At 40.7% G+C, this 22,140-nt stretch overlaps 1 protein-coding gene across 4 annotated transcripts in view; it reads left to right on the forward strand.

Annotated features, from left to right (window-relative positions):
* PATJ (PATJ crumbs cell polarity complex component) overlaps nt 1–22,140 on the forward strand; it is a 385,356-nt gene that overhangs the window by 334,711 nt on the left and 28,505 nt on the right. For all 4 annotated transcript variants that reach the window (XM_055402500.2, XM_055402504.2, XM_055402503.2 and 1 more), the window contains 6 exons: nt 1,359–1,506; nt 2,736–2,822; nt 6,415–6,529; nt 7,270–7,307; nt 10,611–10,733; nt 11,482–11,586. In XM_055402500.2, the coding sequence (XP_055258475.2) occupies nt 1,359–1,506; nt 2,736–2,822; nt 6,415–6,529; nt 7,270–7,307; nt 10,611–10,733; nt 11,482–11,586 (616 nt within the window). The remainder of the gene's footprint in view (nt 1–1,358; nt 1,507–2,735; nt 2,823–6,414; nt 6,530–7,269; nt 7,308–10,610; nt 10,734–11,481; nt 11,587–22,140) is intronic.

Genomic DNA, 22,140 nt, shown 5'->3' on the forward strand with positions numbered 1-22,140 from the left:
GTCTTACAAAACAAAAGAGCTAAGACTCATATTTATAAGCATACTCAGTACACCTGTGGGTGCAGAATAACTGACAGAGCCCAAGCTGAAGCTTGCTTTCTTCTTGTGATCATACACGTGCCTGGAGAGAGTCCTTTTAGAGTAATATTTTTTTCTTTATTGTCTCATAGTGGATTGATGAAATAATCTTCATACAACATGAGCACTTTAGATTGAGTTTGTGAGGAACATTTACATTCTTAGCACAAAAGGTTTTATTGTAGAAGATCAGATGTATAAGCTCTCAAAATTCTTTGCCTAGCAATTCCACAACTAGGAATTTATCCTAAATACAGGCTTGTAGATATGTTATTCACTGCACATTGCTTACAGTAGCTAGAGAAGTAAATAACCTATATTTCCATCAACTGTTTACTAATAAATGAATTTAATGAATAGTATAGTTCCTCAAAACATTGGGTAAGCTCCAAGTGGTAATTAAGACCAATTGCCAAAGTGTGTTAAATGAAAGAAAGAAAGTTAAAAGAAACAAAGCTGGAGGGAAAAAAAGACTATATGTTCTATTATATCCATTTACACACATATGTACTATACACACATGCATTGCTTATGTATCCACAGAATATTGGTCTTCCCAGGGGGCTCAGTGGTAAGGAATCCAGCTTCCAATGCAGGAGACATGGGTTCAATCCCTGTGTTCAGGAAGATCCCCTGGAGGAGAAAATGACAACCCCCTCTAATATTCTTACCTAGGAAATGCCATGGACAGAGGAGCCTGGCAGGCTATAGTCCATGGGGGTCACAAAGAGTTGAACACAGCTGAGTGACTGAGCACACATGCACACAGAATGTCTCTTGGAGATAATAAAGGAATAGGAAACATTGGTTATTTCTGAGAAGGGAATTTGGGGACGGGGAACAGAGACGAGAGGGGAAATTTTCAAGGTCACCCCTTTTTAACCTCTTGAATTTTGAGACATACACTTATTTATTCATCAAATAAATGTAATTAAAACCTTAAAGTAATAAAGACAGGGAAAGAGAGGAAGAGTGAGAAAGACACTAGAAACAGATGAGATGATGATAATTGAGCTAATTGCTAAAGAAATAATGTGTCTAACAGTACTTAGCTGTTTTTTTAAAGTGAATTTCCATTTCATTTCACTAAAATTATCCTCTTGCAGAAATTATGCCCTTGGGCCAGTGAAAGTGAATAATGCAATAGGCAACATAAATAGATATAAGCTATTTAAAGGGTGAGCATTCTGAGGCTTATCATTTGGGAAGACTGTCTGTAATCTCAGGTTTAATGTAGAGATATTGGGTTGTGCCATTACTCTGCTTTATGGTATTCACAGAAATGGAAATGGAGTGTTTATTTCTGACATCGTGAAAGGTGGAGCCGCAGACCTTGATGGGAGGTTAATTCAGGGAGATCAAATCTTATCTGTGAATGGGGAGGACATGAGAAGTGCTTCCCAGGAGACGGTGGCCACTATCCTCAAGGTGAGTCCGTAGCTGCTTTCTGCCTGGCTGGTATAACTCAAGTCCAATGGGAGTGGTTCTAATTTAGCTTTTTTATAAATGTGTTGAATTTTATAAAATGCACTGATGCTAGTTTTTTACTAGAGACCTAATCTCTGATTATTTTAACCAATTAGGAATAGCTCCTAAAGAAAGCTATTGTATTGACTAACAGGATTGAAGGTAACCTTGTTTGGAGATTTAAGCTAGTTTTTCATACTTCTGAGAATTCCAAGTACCCGCAGTTGTCCTCTAAAATCATTCGATGGGATAGGTTCTCCTGGAGTCACAAAATGTATCCCTTTCCTTCTTGGGCTATATTATCAGGAATTCATCAAATCCAGCTTTTATTGCTTGAAGGAATATTAAAGATGCTAAAAAACCGAATCCTCCATCTCACAGTGAAGTTCTGAGTGGCATGCCCAGAAACCAGAGCTGTGCTTGAGGAGTTTTTTCTGTCTCTCAAGCTGTTTCTCACTGAGGCTATAGAGTGACTGGGGCTCAAGATTCCCTTCCAACTGACTGTTTCTGCCACATGCACCCTACCTGCCTTGGAAAAAACTGGTGAATAAAAATTCTTGTAAATGGCCATTTAGCTCTCACCAGGTGTATCTTGCCTGGAGAATCCCAGGGACGGGGGAGCCTGGTGGGCTGCCGTCTATGGGGTCACACAGAGTTGGACACGACTGAAGTGACGCAGCAGCAGCAGCAGCAGCAGAGGTGTATCTTATTCTTTTTCACAAATAATAGTAGCTGTAGGAGCTTTTACAAAATAAATGAATTCTGTTTCTTTTAAAATCCTGATTTTCTAAAATAGTTAACTATCAGTTATTATTCAGGAGAGGACTTCTATCAGATTACCCGCCTGTTATCTCAGTGTTTGATTTTTCCTCCTTTTCACCACTTTTTCTTCATCATTTCACCATTCACAAATACTTTCATCAGAAGGGGAAAGAAAGAGAAAGGAGGTGAATTGAAATAGAATCTTTTTAACATGTTTGAAGAAGTCAGGAAATCGTGAGATGAGTAGCATTGAGTTGATAAATTTTTGTGACCTTACATGATTTTTTTGATAACTGAATTTCCTTTCTACCCGTGGCCTTCATCAGCCATTTATGTTCTTGGCTGCAGAGATTAGTGGAGGCACTACCATAATAATTTAGGACACAGATGCTGCTATTTTTCACCTGTTCTTTTCTTGTCTTCCCCAGTGTGCACAGGGACTCGTGCAGCTAGAGATTGGAAGACTCCGAGCTGGTTCCTGGACCTCCTCGAGGAAGACATCACAGAACAGTCAGGTTGTTGATGGCTGCCTGTTAGACTCACTCACTCACCTGTCCCAATTGGGAGAAATTTTCCCATTTCATAAATGATCATTTGGAAATAATATGTAATATATAGCATATCCATGACACTAAGTTTGGTGTTTGAAATAAAAAATGAAAGGTGGGATGGAAACTCATTAATCCCTATATTTTTCTCTCATTTATTGCTTGCAAATATTTTCTTAGAACCACTTTTCTCTCACTATTTTATATTGCCTAGGCATTGCATGTACACAGCTGTGTTTATTTTTAAAAAAAAGAAGCAACATCTGGTGGCAATTTGACCCTCATTAGCACAACATTGTTCTATTCATTCAATTAAATATTGCTATAAAGTTAACTTGTGAATAGCCACTCACACATGTTGAGGGCAGTTAATGGTATATTCCTGGGAGAGCAAAGTAAGAGGGTTTCTCCTGTAGGAGGGAGGCCTTAGTGGGTGATATTCTGTGGGATAGCAAACATCTCATGTTTATTTGCAACGCTGATGTAAATGCCACTTTTTTTTTTCTAACAAAGTATATTTCACTGTATTTTTTTTCACTGTGATGTCTGACAAAATCAAGATGGTAGACTATATGTTAAATCTTATTTCGTATATAATTAAACTATAGAAATGTACATGTGACCCCCTAATCCCTTTGTGGGTTATTAGATGGGCCTTAGTTTTGAGGTTAAAAGTATGATGACTTTTGGTCTCCTTCCTGATTTCCTTAGACTTAAAACCTCTCCAGGGCCTTTGTTTGGAAGGCATTCTGATTTTATGGTTAGCCCACAGGTGCTTCTGGAATCCTATTAGCTGCCCCTTTTGCCTCATTTATGTTAGGAAATGAGTGAAGAAAAATACCATTGTTCAGATAGAATCACAGGTTAGTTGGCTTGTCTTAGATAATTTTTAGGGCAAGCAAACCGACTAAACATCGTTAAGTTTTTTGGGCTTTTTGTTTTTGTATTTGCATTTCTGGCTTATGTAATGGGCAGCAAATATCATGTGTATTAAAAGACAGTGGTGCAGTAGGATTCTAGACATCAATAAATGGTGAAAATTCTGATCAGACTTGTATCAAAAGTGGGAACTTGAGATTCAAAATAATTGTCTTGGGGGCGTGGGCTCAATCGCTCTGTTGTGTCCAACTCTTTGCAACCCCATGGACTGTAGCCCACCAGGCGCCTCTGTCCATGGGATACTCCAGGCAAGAATACTGGAGTGGGTTGCCATTTCCTCCTCCAGGGGATCTTCCCAACCCAGTTGAACGATGTCTCCTTTGTCTCCTGCATTGCAGGCAAATTCTTTACTACTTGAGCCATTGGGGAAGCTACTCGTTGTCTTGGCTTCTTCCTTAATGGAAGATTCAACTTCCATTTAATCAAAGCCCCATTGTACATAGGGGTTAGAATATAGAATAGACAATACTGGAGATGAAATTCTTCTTCCTGTAGAGTCCATGAAGGTGACACAGAAGAAAAGGAGTTTGATAAACGGAAGAGAACGAGAAGGCCCCCCAGACAGAGGATGTAGCATAGGCAGAAGCACAAAGGGGTACAAGGAGCGCTGGTGTTTTAAAAAGAGTTTGAACTGACAGGTGAGGTTTGGGTAGAACTGGATTTCTGTCCTTGAAGAATGTATATATGCATCCAGGAGATTAATAAAGTTCATACTCAGGTGAGATACAAAGCTAACAAATTTAGAGACTCCACCATTAAATATCAAAAGCCCACCATTACCGTTTATCTGGTAGGTAAATGTGAGCTGTCATATTTTGGAAACCTGGGACGACGTACCAAATACTTTTCTCTAACCTCTTTACACAGAATTTTCATTTCAGAGAAGTTTAATTCAATATTAAGTAAAACAGCAACTATATTCTATCCTTACTTTATCCTTTAAAGTAAGACCCACGTGAAATGAGTCTGTACTGATAGGTAAGGAGGCCAGGAGCAGGCTGTGAAAAGGAAGTGCATCTTCATAAGCTGAAGACCAGCCCATGACCCAGATGGAGAAAAAGAACCTATTCCCAAACATTTCCCCTAATAAAGAAAATATAGTAAAATGTTAATTTTGGAATCTAGGTGCTATGTCTACTGTATCATTCAACTTTTCTATAAATTTTAAATTTTTCATATTTAAGGAACATTAAAATATTAAACAACTTGCATCATACTAAGGAAATGGATCAGATTATAATTTGTCAGGTGCTAATTGTAGTCTTAGATTTACTTTAAAATTTTGAGGCAATTAAGGCATAACCTTGAGAATTTAATAGAAAAAAGTATTTTATTCATTATTGATGTCATTGATTTGTGCATTGGGAAGATCCTTCACTGTGCATATGATTTTCATTAAATAGTCCCAGCCAAACATGACTGTAGATTATCTAAATTTATTTAAATAAACATTAGATTTATTTAAAAGGACAGTAATGAAGGTGGCACCAGTAGTAAAGAATCTGCCTGCCAGTGCTGGAGACATAAGAGACTTGGGTTCGATTCCTGGATTGGGAAGACCCCCTGGAGGACGAAGTGGCAACCCACTCCAGTATTCTTGCCTGGAGAATCCATGGACAGTGGAGTCTGATGGGCAATGGTCCACAGGGTCACAAAGAGTCAGACATGACTGAAGTGACTTAGCACAATGGAGGTATAGCAGATTGAGCTGAATTATTACCAACTCTAGGAAAATCTTTGAGAAAAAAAATTTTTTTAATATTCCTCAAATAACATGTTCCCTTGATATTTGCTGCTTTTTCTTACAGTTGAGCATTCTATATAATCAAGTTCCTGTTAATCTAGATTTTTAGTTCAGTTGCTCAGTCATGTCCGACTCTTTATGACTCCGTGGATGCAGCACGCCAGGCTTCCCTGTCCATCACCAATTCCCAGAGCTTGTTTTACCAAAATAGCTCATGTATTTGAGTAATAAAATAAATGTTAACTGCACCCCCAAATGACACTTAGTGTCATTAACTGATCAGATGCAAACACTGTGTAACACACTAGGAAAATGTTTCTGATTTCATGTGGCACACAAAAAGCTGAAATTACTGCATGCTTTCTGCCTTGATGATTGAAACCACGTATGCTGCTGCTAAGTCACTTCAGTCGTGTCCGACTCTGTGTGACCCCGTAGATGGAAGCCCACCAGGCTTCCCCATCCCTGAGATTCTCCAGGCAAGAACACTGGAGTGGGTTGCCATTTCCTTCTCCAATGTGTGAAAGTGAAAAGTGAAAGTGAAGTCGCTCAGTCATGTCCGACCCTTAGCGACCCCATGGACTGCAGCCTACCGGGCTCCTCCATCCATAGGATTTTCTAGGCAATAGTACTGGAGTAGCTTGCCATTGACTTCTCCAGAAACCACGTATAAAAGCACATATAATGGAGAAAGTAGTGGAGCAAATGTTAAACAGGGTTATTTAGGGTGATGAGAGAGGGAGTGTGAGTTTTCCTTTTTGTTTTCTTTTTTGGCCTCCACAGGATTTTCTATTACATGGTTATGGTTACTGCAGTAAGTAAAACAGTAATAATATGTATGAATTTCTAACACTGACCACTGAGTTTCCTTTTCAGGGGAGTCAGCATAGCACACACAGCAGCTTCCATCCTTCCCTGGCTCCTGTCATCACCAGCCTGCAAAACCTAGTTGGCACAAAACGAGCTTCAGATCCTTCTCCAAAAAATTCAGGTATTACTTCAGACACACCATCAGCAAAACCATCCTGTTACAAAATTAAAAAAAAAAAAAAATCTATTGGAGTATAGTTGATTTACAATGTTATGTTAGTTTCAGGTGTATAGCAAAAATGTTTTTAAACCTTTGAACACGGCCACATAAGCCCCAAACTTTCTGAAAGCCCTGTTCTAAAGGAAGGAAAGCTGTAGAGATCTGTGTTTGGAAGGTACCTTAAGTTTACACATGAAAAGGAGAAAAGCAGAAATCGAAAGTACTTCATAAAGTAAAATCATTTCCAAAGAGAAAAATTTAAAAATTATGGGTCACTCAAGGAAGGTCAGAGTGCATATCCCATCATGGGTGGGGCAGGGAAGGGGGTCTTTTTAAGTTTCTCCTTGGGTAAAGTTATCTTTGATTAAGGCAGAAAAATGTGCTGTGAGACACAAATGGCTCACCCTCCAAGCCATTTACTCACCATATTCCAGGCAGCTGCTGCTATAGTCCGTCAGCTTTTGTCAAACCAAATGATTACGGCCACATCTATCTCAAACAGAGAGGACTCGTGAAAAATAGAGGACATAACCCCTGATAGATGGTTGCCAGTTAGAATTTTGAGAAAGAATATAATGCCTTCTTGCCTCAGTATTCTCTCCTTAAAGACCTAGAAAATGAAGCCATTTTCATGGGACAATATTATATCCTAGATATGTTATCTCTTACTTTTAAAAAGTTAATTTGTTGCTTCTTTATAGAAACAGATGTGGGACCAAGGACCGTTGAGATAATCAGGGTAAGTCAATGATTTTTTGTTTTTTCTGATTTGTTTTGGATTTGCATAATATGCACATCGTCCCCTCAATGCAATGTATTGGATTGTTAGTGTGCTCTTTTAAGTTACTGAAGTAAATATATGGTCTATGTAACACAGACATACTTAGAAAAATAAAGCAAAGCACATTCATGACCACTGTGAAGTTTTTGGTGCATCCCATCCACTTCATTTTGTGTACCATGTTTAAGTTTTATAAAAACAAACAAAAAAAATGGTATCAATTAGACGTACTGTTGTAGCTTGCTTTTTTACTTTACAGCATGGCCTCTTAGTCATGCAAGTAAGTATTTCTTGACAGCATATGGCATGATTTTTGTCAGTTAACATAGTATTCCATTATATGAATGTGCTGTAATTTTTCTTAGCCAATGTCCTCTTATTAAACAAGTAGCATATTTCTCAACTTTTGCCATCTTTTATAGCAAAAAATGTCTTTGTATTTTCTTTTTGGCTCATATCATGGGTGTTTTCTTTAGGATTATTTCTTAAAATCCACACTTGTTTTTAAAAGGCGTTTATACATAATGCTAAACTGCTCTCCCGAGAAGACTGTGTAGGATGCGTTTCAGTTCATAAAGTCATCAAATCCTAATTTTCAGACTCCTGTGTGATATGCAGAGTGTTAGAAAGCACTTTTATTTTGCTCATGCTTATTATTAAATTTGGGATTCAAGAAGTAATGAAAAAAATTATGACTTTGTTGTATTCATAGTTCAGCTGTAATAAAGTGATATCCAGCTTAACTGGGTTCTCTGGAGTCAATTAAAGTTATGTTTAAAGACACTTTACCGTTTATTAGCTCTATGACCTTTGGCGAGTTACTTAAGCTCAATTTGCTCATCTGTAGATTGGGCTTATAACATCTCACAAGGTAAATCTTGTTGTTTGGATTAATGAGGTCATGCACACAGTGTACTTAGCAGAGTACCTAGTTCATCATGAATGTCCAGGAAGTGGAATCCTTTATCATTGGCTACAACTTTGACTAAATCCGCCTGATTATTCCAAGTATCTTTCCACCAGAGTGGCAACTCAAATGTTCCTTGGATGGGGAAGTTAAAATGTACCAATATGTGCATAATTATGGATAAATTAAAGAAACATCATAATGAATTTGAACATAACCAAATTATTCCATAAATTTCTCATTCCAAGATTTATAGCATATCATTTTCTGTTTTCTTAGTCATTTCAGCTGCTTGTTTTTACAGGCTTTTATAAAAAGGCCAGTTCCTACCCACCCTGTTTTTCTACATATAGTCAGAGCAGAAACTTTATAATGAAACGCATCTTGCCATTTGCATGTAGGGCTTTACTATTGATGCATTCAGATGCATATAGAAGCTGGGCACAAACTTTGAAAAACAGGGTGTTGAAGTTTTTTCATGTATGGTTTTTTTGTCATTCTGTTCTTTTTCCTTTTTTCCAACTTTACCAAGGTAAAATTGAAGCACACTGACCTATGTATATTTTTAAGTGATCAGGTAAAACTACAGAAGCCTTGCAACCTTGTCCGTCCTTTTTCCCAAACCACTCCCCTAACATGTATGTCCTTATTATCATATGTTCACAGCTGCATAATTTGAGAACCCTGCCAGACAATGGTATCATCTTGGCTTTAAACTGCCCTACATATTTGAAAGAACTTAAGAAAATTCATCACATTTCCCTGGTTCTTTGCATGTCAAGTAACTTGGGGTTTTCCTGACCCTGCTGAATGTTATGCTATATAGACCCTGAAGAATGTTGTTTATGTTTTAGCAGGTATCCACCCAGTTAGGCTCATATTGCAAGTTATGTTACCTTTGGTGAATGGTGGTTCAAATCTCAGTTCAGTTCCCGAATGTCAGTCTGTCTCTCCCAAGTGTGGCTTAGAGTTGAGCTTCAGAATTCTGTGGGTTCACAGGATCCCTCTCTCTGACTCTTTCTATTTTAGTTTTCTTCCTTCATTCTTCAGCCCTCAGGTCTCCTTTTCCTGTTTCCTCTGACCGGAAAGATGAGTTAACTTCAAAATTTTAACAATTTGCACCAACTTTATGGGGGCTTCCCAGGTGACACTAGAGGTAAAGAACCCACCTGCCAATGCAGGAGACACAAGAGACTTGGGTTCGTTCCCTGGATCAGGAAGATCCCCTGGAGGAGGAAGTGGCAACCCACTCCAGTATTCTTGTCTGGAAAATTCCATGGACAGATGAGCCTGGCGGGCTGCAGTCCATGGGGCTGCAAAGAGTTGGACACCACTGAGTAACTGAATACAACAACAACAGCCAATTTTGTAGCCCTTTGACTTCAGGACAAAGCTGTACAGAAAACAGCTGGAAAGTATACCCTCTGCTGTTGTTTCTCCAAATTTTAGCTCTCCACCACAGTTTGAGTTTCTTGACTTTTCAGAAGCCTCGGGTAGTTGTTCTCTAAGTTTTGGCAAGAGGTCTTCATTTTAATCAGTAGGAGAAAGATGCTATAGGGTATGTATGCCACCACATTGAAACTGGAACTTACCATTTGTTCTTTTAGTGATTTTTAAAATATTAACCCTGTGATATACATGTAAGAGAAACCTGGACAAAGGCCAGGGTCTCTTCAACAGGGTCAGAGTGAGCCAAGCAGTCTCACCTAATAACCTTAGGGAACATTTTCAGCCACGTGTTACTTCTCTCTCCAAACTCTGTAGTCACTGCAGTGGGCGTCCTTGAAGATCCTTTGTTCTAACTCAGTTCTGCAGCTCCTTCAGAGCCAAGTGTGTTTGTTCACACCCAGAAGAGCGTGATATGTGCGGTAATTTAATCATAAACACCATATGAGGATACACTTGCCAAGTCTGCATCAAAATTGGCCACTAAACAGCAGTAGCATAGGCTTTGCTTTTTTCTTTCTTTTTTTTTTTAATTTTTTACTCCTACTGTTGCATTTTATTGAGTTTTTTCTGTGGTCCAGGACTGTACTATATCACCTCATTTAATCCTCAGATCAACACTGTGAGGTAGGTGGTTTTCTTCCCACTTTATGAAGAGATGGAAGCTCTAAGAGGTCAAGGAACTTCCTAGGACACCACCCCCCATCCCCCCGTTCCAGCTAATTAAGTACTTCAGTTAATGAAGAGCTAAAACACTAGTCTTCCTGACTTCAAAAGCACTGAAATTAATTCCTATGTGCACCTGACCTCCTGCGTCACAGAGGAATTTTGTTCAGCAGCTCTCTGGGGACCATCAGGTTGTGACTCTTCCTTAAACATGTAAGCATTGTTTTTCTTCTTTTTTTTAGGAGCCCAGTGATGCCCTTGGAATCAGCATTGCTGGAGGAAAAGAAAGTCCCTTAGGAGATATCCCAATATTTATTGCCATGATTCAGGCCAGCGGTGTGGCTGCACGGACACAGAAGCTTAAAGTAAATGGAGCGGGTGGGGAAGTGCTCACTGCATGTGATGAGGTGGGGTGGGAGACGATGTGGTTGCCAGGGGCTGTGGTTTAAAATTGGAATTCCAGCAGCCATCAGAGACCCACACTGTGGGCAAAATGCATTGGAGACAGTTTGTACCTGAATTCATTATGTCCTAAGCATATAAAAATATTATTGTTTATATCAAAGCTTCTCAGTGAAAGATGAAATTGCAGCTCATTTGCAAAGCCTCCCATATTATTTTTAGCACCACTTTCCACCTGAAATTGATTTTCACCTGAGAAAGATTTGACCTTAGAATCTTCCTTCCACCAAAAGCATCAAGATTCTTATAATTTTTTTCCCCCATCAGGCCTTAATCTTAATTTAGGTAGAAAAAAATAAAGCAGAAAATATTTGACTTCCTCATTAGAGCTTCATTGAACAGGTAATTTGTGCACCCCACTATTACTAGCAAATGGATGTATGCAACACCACCATTACCCAGGTACAAAAGTGGCCTGCCGGGCCTTTTAATAATCAAATCTGACCCCCTTCTTGTTTCTCTGATTGGTCTGTATTTGGGCGAAAGCCATAAAAATTCCTCATGCTTTTGGAGCATGCATACACAGTAGAAACACACAATCTTCACAATAGCCACAAATGGGAAATATGACTTACAAAGAATTTTAAGCATTCTTCTCAAATTTAATTTTTCTTAATGATAGTGATTTTTCTCCTACTTTTGTACTTCCAGGTTGGAGATCGGATTGTCAGCATTAATGGGCAACCTTTGGATGGGCTGTCTCACGCAGACGTGGTTAATCTGCTGAAGAACGCCTACGGGCGCATTATCCTGCAGGTATTGCGATCAATGGAACGCGCAGCTGGGAGAGGCAGATAAGTGGCGAGCAAAAACGATTGAGCGTCACTGGCAGGAGGCATCACCGCCCAGCAGGGTACTTGCTGATGTGAATTATGAAGGTTGAAAGCAAGAAATTATTATTTTTATTCAGAAATTCTTTAATGCCACCCATACAGGCAGTGAGCATGATTATATGAAAGCATAACAAGGGGAGAAAAATTATTCTTTGCTTCACGTGATAAATCAACAAGGCTTTTAGCTTCTGGTGTTCTTTTGTAAATCAGAGTTTGCATGGAATAGGAAATGATTTCTTTTCTTATATCCCCAAACTGCGCCTGAACTACCCAAGTGCGGTTTCTTCCAGTCCTTTAAAGGACAGGAAAAGTAACAGTGCTTTTTTTCCTGTAGCATAAATGATTGCCGGCACTGCTAAATACTGCATAAAGTGAAAGTGAAGTCGCTCAGTCGTGTCCTACTCTTAGCAACCCCGTGGATTGCAGCCTACCAGGCTCCTCCATCCATGGGATTTTCCAGACAAGAGTAATGGAGTGGGGTGCCATTGCCTTAGTAGTCATCAGCTAAGGCAGACAATCATATTTCAGCGGTGGTCCCCAAGAGTATTCTTCAGAGGCACAGGGAAATATACCAGGAAGTAAAAACAAAGTGTGTTCTTAGTCACCCCTCCTTCTCTTTCAGCACTTCGAATCTCTCTGAGATTGATGTCATGCAGTGAGCTAGAGGCAGCGTACTGGCAGCCAGTTTCATTACTGAGCTCCCCCCAAAATCTATGAATATAAACACCATCCTTCTGCAGGGATAATATTAAATGGTCTATAAGTAAAAAGAATAAAACCCACCATTTAGTATCTCAGAGAAAGGGCTAACCAGCCCCTCTAATCATTCTAGTCTTTAAATAGTAAGTTCGAATTGAAAAACCATTACTTTGGGGAGGAACAGTTTATGGTGCTTAAGTCTCACCATCTCAGAGGTCTAAGCCGAAAGTGCCAAAACAGACATTTAACAAAAGTCAGTGGCTTTCGACACATAGGAAGGGAATTGTAAAATACTGCCAGGGGTTTCCAGGGAGTTTATGTGATAGGCAATGTATTATTCAATGATCTGGGTCCCCAAGTTTCTGTTGAACACAAATGGAAACAGTGTGGACTAGGTGTAGAGTCGTAGAGACAGCTTCCTCATGTCCTCATCCTCAGGGGTTACCTGTCGTTTTGCCTTCCACCCTCAGTCTTCCTCAGAGCCTGCAAATCCTGGCTTTTTCTCGTTTCCAGCTCTTGCCATTCCTTCGAGTTATGCTGCCCCCTAGAGGCCATGCAAGTGCAACTCTTCAATCACAGAGCTGTGGCCCACTAGTTACACAGGATTTTACCAAGAAGTTGTTTCAAAGGATGACTGTGTACAGGAGCGGGCTGGGGTTGGGGGAGGGAGTGGGGAAAGCGTTTCCCTTAGAGGAATCTAGTATTATTAACATTTTTATTTTCCAGTGTAATTTATTCAGCTCCATCTTCACAAAGAAATGAGAAGACACAATGTGAAAGTATAACATTCACTATGTAAAGTACCTTAAGTGGAAATGAGTTCATGGTCTCCCTATGCAGAATTTAATGCTCCATTCAGCCCAATTGCCACTATTAACATACTTCTGAAGGGATTCCCTATTTTTCCTATTTCTGCATTTTAAGAAAATGACTTTTGGTTTCAAAATGTTCTCTTGTGTTAATCACATTAGGTGATGGTGTTATTGTCTCACAGGTGCTGTTAAAAGCGTAATAGAATCCTTTGGGATTTTGACAGTTGTGATCTACCCAACTCTGTATGGGTATGGGGCACATGTGCTGCCAAAAGCTTTAGAGACAGAACTCGGGAAATTCTTACATCTTGTGTCAGACGCCTTTCAGTTGCGTAGTCATGTTCACTTTAATTGAAACAGTGTGCGTGGAGTGGTACCAGCAATACAGTATCACAGCTGACTTGTCAGTAGGTGACTATTTTCATTATCAGGTGAGTCAGCCCAGTGGTAGAGCAGTAGGAAGGTCAGATAATTGTGTCTGATCTTGTGGAAAATACTTCCCATTGGTGCACATGTGAAGCGATCAGCAACTGCTGATGGCACAGGGAAGATTAGGTCTGGGTCAGCAGACCACGGGGTGGAGAAGAGGAAGAGAGTGGAGGAGACCACCAGCACTTCTGGAAGCTTCTTCCCATAGTTTAAACTGCTAGTGCTAGGTATAGTAAAGAAGCATTATTTCTGCCCTTGAAGTCTGATGGTATCTTATTGTCAAATAAAAATTGGTCAGTGGGAATTGATTTGGATGTAGGGGTCATTTTAAATATTCTCAACTATATTTGGAGGTATAGTTTGCCTGGTTCTGCCTGGTTTTGAAAGTTTGCCTGGGTTAGCGATTTTGCCTGTGAATTACCATACAAACTTTTTTGGACAAAGCCAGGTAACCCAGACTCTTATAGAAATTTTTGTTTGTTTTTACCTCTTTCTTTGAGAACACAGAGGATAAAATGAGTGTTTCAGGGATTTTTGTCACTACAGGAGCCTGTGGGGCTTTCTCTGGATCCAGACTTTTTAGCGTATAGAATGTGGATTAAGGCAGCAGCAACTAAACTAGGAAATACATGAAGGGTATGTTGGGAGAGACAAGAACGTTGTATTTGGAGGCACCCAAGATAGAGATATCCAGCAGACAGAGGAAGTGTGCTGCCAAAGCTTGGGGAGACCAGTGCTGGAAATGGGATAAATATAGCCATCCACAACTTCTTGGGGTTGACATTCCCACTGCCTGACACAGTGTACTTCACAGTTATTGGCTGAATAAATGAAACAGGAGAGGCAAGCACAGAGAACAAGACTTGGAATCAGTAACAACTATGGACAGCAGGAGAAGGAATTTCTTGGCCAACCCAATAGCTTATGCTTTTCTCTTTGAAAGCTTTAGAATGTCGTGTACAGGTATTTTTCTTCTTTTATTTAGCTTGCTCACTTAATAATGGACCTTAAGTTAAATTTACTTTATTTCTTGTTTTTTTCTCTTTCTGTTTCTCTTTTCTCAGTTCCTCCATGTTGGACGCTGGATCTTCTGAATTAATCCTCTGTCTTATTTTTTCTGTTTCGTTTTCAGTCTAGGGCTCCCAAGAGAAGTCACTGTTTTCTCTGTATTATCTTGACCATGGCATGTCTCTCCTAACCAGCAGTTGGGCCCTTTTACATCAGTTTTTGTTTGTGTGTGTTCTGGAAGATGCCCTCAAGGACCTCCCAAACACTTATTAATCCCCAACTTCTGACTCTCTTCTGCTTTCTGAGAAAATTACTTTAGGATACACTCCAACAAAAGAGGAAAGTAAGAGAGAGGGAAGCCAGTGGATCCAATGCTGAGGAACAGGGAAGTCCTAGGACAGCTATGCAGCAGGCAGAGAGAACATGTATCCAAATTGGAGCAGGGGGACCAGAAGACTCTGAGATATGCCTCTGAATTAAAGAGGGAAAAAAGAGGGACAGATAGATTACCTTGTATATTTAACTGCATTGGAGGTTTAAGGTCAGGTGGAAAGTTTGGGGCTGAATTATTATAATATATAAAAAATTAAACAAAATGAGATTGTTATTAACCTTGAGGACAATAAACTTGTACCAAAGAAAGGCAAAGAGAAATGTCAACATACAGCAGTAGTTGGCTCAGCATGAATAACATTTATGTGAGTCATAATAAAAGCAATAGAATGAAACATCATGATGCATGAAATATTAGTAGCATGACAGTTTGAGATGTGTTCATAGGAAAATATGAGAGTTAAATCTTTGAAGTTGAAATAAGTTTGTTGGAAATTAAAACTACAAAGATTTAAGTATTTAATACATCTAAAGAAACAGGAAACAAGTAGAACTTAAAAATATAAAAGGTAAGTGTAAGATTTTGGCAACCTAAATTTTCATCTGTTGAAATAAGTAGTCTATAGATGTGATCGAGTAGTCTGTAGACGTGATCAAGATGATAAAGTTCAAAGTAGTCTTATAAAGTGTATTATTTAGCTTATATCTCTAGAATTGAAAAGAGAAATATTCAGTATGTCTCTAGGGTATAAGAGTGTTGAATTTTTTATCATGTACTGTATTACTTAATTTTAAATCGTGTACACACAAAAGGAAATATCCTAGAAAAATAGAAAAGAACCAAGAGTTAAGAATACAGACCCTAGACCCTAAAGGAGAAAAGAATTTTAAGAACACCGCACTTACAATGAGACAAAAGTAAATAAAACTGTGGGAAGGCAGCTGTCAGATCAATCACTGGCAGTCTTTAAAATAATTGATTTCTCTCTTGCAAAGTTGGTGGCAAGTCGGTATAATGCAAGGGAGTAGTTGGGAGCAAAGATGGAGGTGATGTTATCTCTGAAAAAGAGGGTAAGAAGTGTTTCAGAGCATTTGAGTCTGATGGCTTTCCTTTGAGGATAATCATTTTCTATGAATGAATAAAGAAGTGATTTTGACATTTGAGGAAAGTGCTTCTCAAACCTCAGCATGCTCCAGGATCATCTGGAGAGCTTGTTAAACAGATGCATTGCTGCGTCCCACTCCCAGAGCTTCTGATTCTGTAGGACTGGGGTGGATCCACGAATTTCCCTTTATAACAAGTGCCAGGTGTTGCTGATGCTACTAGTTCAGAGAGCAATCTGAAACCCACTGGGTAGTGTATCCTTTAGAGATGAGAAAAGATTTGTACTGCTCTTTTCTCTATGTCTGCAATACCCATCTCACCCCACCAGTATCCCCTCTTTATAAAGGTACATGTGAGTAGTTCTTAACCTTCATTGCCCAATCAAATCGCTGACTCTAGTATCAGTTCCTGGGTCTCACACCATAGAATTAATTGGTCTGGGATGTGGCTTGAACACTGGAATATTTTAAAGCTTCCCACATGATTTATTATGTAGCCAGGGTTAAGACCAGCTATCTGTGAGGGTTCCTTATGGGTAGAAAGCCAAGTGGTGCCAGAAAGGGGGTGATAAACTCAAGGAAAAGGACGAAGAGCTAACAGTTTGAAAGTTGAAGTGATGACCTCAGGTAAGTTCTGTAGGACATGTAGGTTTTAGTGTCAGAAAGCTGAGTATTTTTGAATCCTCTTAACTCTTCAACTTCCTCTAGGAAACTGGATCATTGCTCCTTTCTTCCAAGGTTGCTGTGAGAAAAAGTTGGGGGCGGGAGGAGAAGGGGACGACAGAGAATGAGATGGCTGGATGGCATCACCAACTCTGTGGACATGAGTTTGAGTGAACTCTGGGAGTTGGTGATGGACAGGGAGGCCTGGCGTGCTGTGATTCATGGGGTCGCAAAGAGTCGGACATGACTGAGCGACTGAACTGAACTGAACATTTAATAAAAATAGTGAATTATAAGTGTTAAGCATTAAATAAAATGCAAAGTGAAAGTGTTAGTCTCTCTTGCCAGGTGTGACTTTTGGTGACCCCATGGACTGTAGCCCTCCTGGCTCTTCTGTCTGTGGTATTCCCCCGGCAAGAGTACTGGCATGGGTTGCCTTTTCCTCCTCCAGTGGATCTTTCCAAACCAGGGATTGTACTGGGGTCTTCTGCATTGGCAGGCAGATTCTTTACTGTCTGAGCTACCTGGGAAGCATTAAATAAGTGATTCTTTATTGCTCTCTGTCATTGCTTCCCAGGTGGCCCTAGTGGTAAAGAACCCACCTGTCAGTACAGAAGACATAAGAGATGTGGGTTTGATCCCTGGGCTGGGAAGATCCCCTGGAGGAGGAATGGCACTCCAGTATTCTCGCCTGGAGAATCTCATGGACAGAGGAGCCTGGTGGGCTACAGTCCATGGAGTCACAAAGAGTTGGACATGACAGAAGCAACATAACACACACTTTATTACTTTTATTTTCTTAAAGTAAGAGGAGGCAAAAATTTCTTAAAATCCTGGAAGTGTGGTGGTTTTCTTGGCAGCATTTGAGATGTGTGCCATCAGATGGTGATGTGACCAAGTCACTTTGCTTCTTCTTACTTCATTTTATAGTCCTGGTGGCTCAGAGGGTAAACCCAGGTTCTATCCCTGGGTTGGGAAGATCCCCTGGAGAAGGACATGGCAACCCACTCCAGTACTCTTGCCTGGAAAATCCAATGGACAGAGGAGCCTGGTGGTCTTCAGTCCATGAGGTCGCAAAGAGTCGGACACGACTGAGCAACTTCATTTTCACTCCATTCCAAACTTAAAACATTTGACACTTCAGACCATACTTTTAAAACAGATACATTAAAATCAGTGTATTCTGATGTTACTAGAATCAGTGTCACTAGATTCTAAATAAAAGCTTTAATCAGATGTGCTTTCCATTAAGTTACACCAAATGCCAGGCATGAGACAAAGCAAGCTCATGTTGATTGTTCTATAATGTGCCCTCATCTTAAGATGCCAGCTTTCTCAGGGGTCACCTTAACTTGACAGTCTTTCTCTCTGTCTCTAGTGTATTTGTACTGTGGATCTAGGATGCAGGTTGGGCATGAGTGTGGAGTTTGTATTTTGTACTACAAGATTTTGTTGTTGTTGTTGTTTAATTGCTAAGCCATGCCTAACTCTTTTGTGACCCCATGGACTACAGTCTACTAGTCTCCTCTGTCCATGGGATTTTCCAAGCAAGAATATTGAAGTGGGTTGCCCTTTCCTACTCCAGGGAATCTTCCCAACCTAGGGATCAAATACCTGTGTCTCCTGCATTGCAGGAGGATCCTTTGCCACTGAGCCACCAGGGAAGCTCATTATAAGATTTGGTTCCTAACAGATCTAAAGGCTAATCTCATTCCTTTACAAGACCAGCAAGTCAGGAAAGTTCTAGGCAAGAAGCTCAAGCTTTTATGCATTGTAATGTCCTGGATGTACATTTGATGCAATGTAAATACTTACCTGGAAAATATTTTCGCTTCTCAGTTCTTCAAAACATAATCCACCCCAAACCTGTTTTTGAGCAAAGGTACTTATCCCAGGGTCTATGCAATAAAGACTTGTGTTTTATTATTCAATTAGAAAATGTACTAACATACATGGCTCTGATATAGAACATACAATTCCGATTGAGTGTAGTTTTGTTTTTAACAAAAAAATTAAATGCCACAAGGACCTAAGTAAGGCATAAAGAGAGAGCATATCAGAATAGATACCTTCCTAAGGTCAAGGTTTGAGGAGACAAAAATCTAAGGAGATAAATATTGAAGGAGAAATGCTCTGGGAGGGGGAAATTCATTTGGAGGGGGAAACACGCTTATTGGTTCTTCCTCTTCCAGGGATTCACAGGTCTCTCTTTGCTCCATAAGTTGGAAGGATAAGGCCTCTTCCCCATCCTTCATTTCACACATCTTGCCCTCGAGTGGAGTGACTTCCTCCTCTTCTTTCCTTTCACAAGTCTCCCCCTCCTCAGGTGAAGTGATTTCCTCTTCCTCTTCCTCCAAATCAATATTCTGCCCCTCCTGAGGTAGGGAAGCTTCCTTTTCTTCTTTCAAGTCCATGGTCTCCCTCTCCTCAGGGGAAGAGACCTCCTCCTCCTCTTCCTTTGGGTCAGTGGCCTCCCTCTGCTCAGGTAGACATTTACTGAATGTTTGACCCTAACACGGTTGCAGAGATACGAAAAAACAAAGTACTTTCATTAAGCATCTGGTGAGTCTAAGCTGGTGAGCCCACATGGCAGCTTAGGACACTCTGTTAATTTAATACATGTATCCCCATCACCCAGCAGTTCCGTATCTAGTTGTCCATCTTAAAGAGCCTCTCTTGGGATGCTTATCACAGCACTATGTACAACAATGAAGAAGAGACTTAGAGGACTTGCAGGTTTTGAACCAGGTTAGTGACTGTGAAGGGTAAGTGGGAACAAAGAGCACATCTGCCTCCTCCAGGCCCCTGGGGGCCTGAGGGATGAGGGGAAGGGTTGCTGACCTGAGTGATGTAAAAGGGCCAGACCATAGGTTGTGGGTCCTACAAGTTGGAGCTCGCCCTCGCCAGGTCCAAGGACTCTAGGCACCATGGCTCTTTCAGGTTGCACAGACCTTAGACCTCATCACCTCAGGACCCGGAAGCCTCTCTTCCTTACCCCAGAATCCCTGTCCATTCCCCCACCCCCTCTCCACTTAGAATGTCCGTGTCTGCCTCTGACACTAGGTGACAGCAGTGGCAAGCCTGCTTGTTGCAGGGTGAGGAATATTTGCTGTCCTTGGAATCTACCATGGAAGTTTGCACTCAGCAGTTCAAGATTTACTTTAAACAACAACAACAACAACAAAGAGCAAACTTCCTGTTAGCCTGTTTGCCTCCCCGTTCCTCACAAGTTAAACACACAAATTAAGCCGTCTTCCAGTCTTACCTCCATGCCTGGTCCCTGGTGTTGCTGGGCAGAGAGCACCTCAGACAGCAGGGTTGAAGCGAGACTCAGACCAGGTCTCCTCAAACTTGTATCTAGCTGAGGATACCTTTCTAAGGTCAGATTCTCTCCTCCTACAAGTCTGGGAGACCAAGCAACTCTTAAGACCAAGATTGTTGATGCAGATGCCTTGGGGCTATCAAGTCATTCTGGGGATGATGGATTTCTCTCTTTGTTTCTCTGCAAAAGACCAAACTCTCAGTGAAAATCCTTCCCATTTCCTATCCAGCCCCTTGTATTCCACTTCTGAAAAATAGGCAGGAGCTGGGGGATCCTAAATTGCCTCTGGGATTTAATATTATCAGTTCTCAATAGGCCCTTTTATTTCAGGGTAGGGATCAAGCAAGAGGCCTTACCACCCTGTAAGATGGTGCTGCCAAATGTTTTTGTATTTTCTAGCTAGATAAAATATTTAACTTTTACCCAAATAGAACTATGACTTCAGTTTCACAGTTTATATGGGCTCCTGAAAGTTTATTAAAGTTCAAAAGCTTTCTTCCTAGAATATCCATGGAGTGTGTATTTCCTACCTCCCAAACCCTCTCCATGTAGTACTTGGGGGGAAGGGTGCATCTTTCCCTCCTGTTGCTAAGCACCCACTGTGAAGTTCAGCTCTGCTTTCAGCTGCTTGTTTGACTCTGCCCTTCACTCTTCCTGGCTCCATGTGTAGACTCTAGTTCATTATATGCAGGATGAGGCATATCTCCTGGTGTGAGGGTCCAGGACCAGGTCTGTACCCTTTTACCAGGTGATTTGCCTCACACCACATGGGCTTCCCAGGTGACACTAGTGGTAAAGAACCCACTTGCCAATGCAGGAGACATAAGAGACGCAGGTTCGATCCCTGGGTCCTAAAGATCCCCTAGAGGAGAGCATGGCAACCCACTCCAGTATTCTTGCCTGGAGAATCCCATTGACAGAGGAGCCTAACGGGCTACCGTCCACAGGGTCACAAAAGAATCAGACATGACTTAGCGCCTAAACAACAACTACAACATAGGAATCCCCTTCACCATATCCTTAATCCATAGAGTTTGAGTCTCTACTTGAGTGCTTGCTCTGCAGGGGGGTCTTGTCCTAACCAGCTGAGCCTTTCCATTCTTAATTGCCTTAGTTGTTAGAATTTTTTCTTCTTAAAAAGACCCCAAACCAATCTCACTCTGTTCTGTGGAAATTCAGAAAATTGATGAGCTCTGTTCCTTAAGAAGGTTTTAGGTTTATTCATTTATTCATTCCAAAAATGCTTATTAAGCAATTGTTGTATGCCACATACCTTAACACTAAGTAGCTGTCCTTATCCTCCTGAATCCTGTGACTGGGTGGGAAAGACTATTCAGTCAGTTTAGTCGCTCAGTTGTGTCTGACTCTTTGTGACCCCATGGACTGCAGGACGCCAGGCCTCCCTGTCCATCACCAACTCCCAGAGTTTACTCAGACTTAATGTCCATTGAGTTGGTGATGCCATCCAACCATCTCATCCTCTGTTGTCCCCTTCTCCTCCTGCCTTCAATCTTTCCCAGCATCAGGGTCTTCTCCAATGAGTCAGTTCTTTGCATCAGGTGGCCATGCAGTTTCAGCTTCAGCATCAGTCCTTCCAATGAATATTCAGGACTGATTTCCTTTAGGATGGACTGGTTGGAAAGACTGTTAACAATCATACAAATATGTATTAATATCATGACAGTTTGTGAGGAATATTCAGAGTGCTACAGAGAGGAAAACAGGAAAAATTAAACATAGGTAATCAAAGAAGGTTGGTATAATGGAAATGACTTTTAAGCTGATGTCAGGCCAACTGGTTTGGCTTCAGGGGGTGGTTGGGCTGGAGGAGGGACTCCAGGCAGAAAGAACTGTGGAATGTGCGGAGGAGGGGATGATATAGATGCCATTAGAGGAGTAATTCTGGAAAGGACACTTGTATAATTAGGGAGAATGCAAAAGTAGGAAGTCAAGAAACACCTGGAGTAACAGGAAAATTTGGCCTTGGAGCACGGAATGAAGCAGGGCAAAGGCTAATAGAGTTTTGCCAAGAGAACGCACTGGTCATAGCAAACACCTTCTTCCAACAACACAAGAGAAGACTCTACACTTGGACATCACCAGATGG

This window comes from Moschus berezovskii, chromosome 4, assembly GCF_049115385.1.
Source record: "Moschus berezovskii isolate FMDL1 chromosome 4, NW_MosBer_1.0, whole genome shotgun sequence".
Lineage (NCBI taxonomy): Eukaryota > Metazoa > Chordata > Mammalia > Artiodactyla > Moschidae > Moschus > Moschus berezovskii.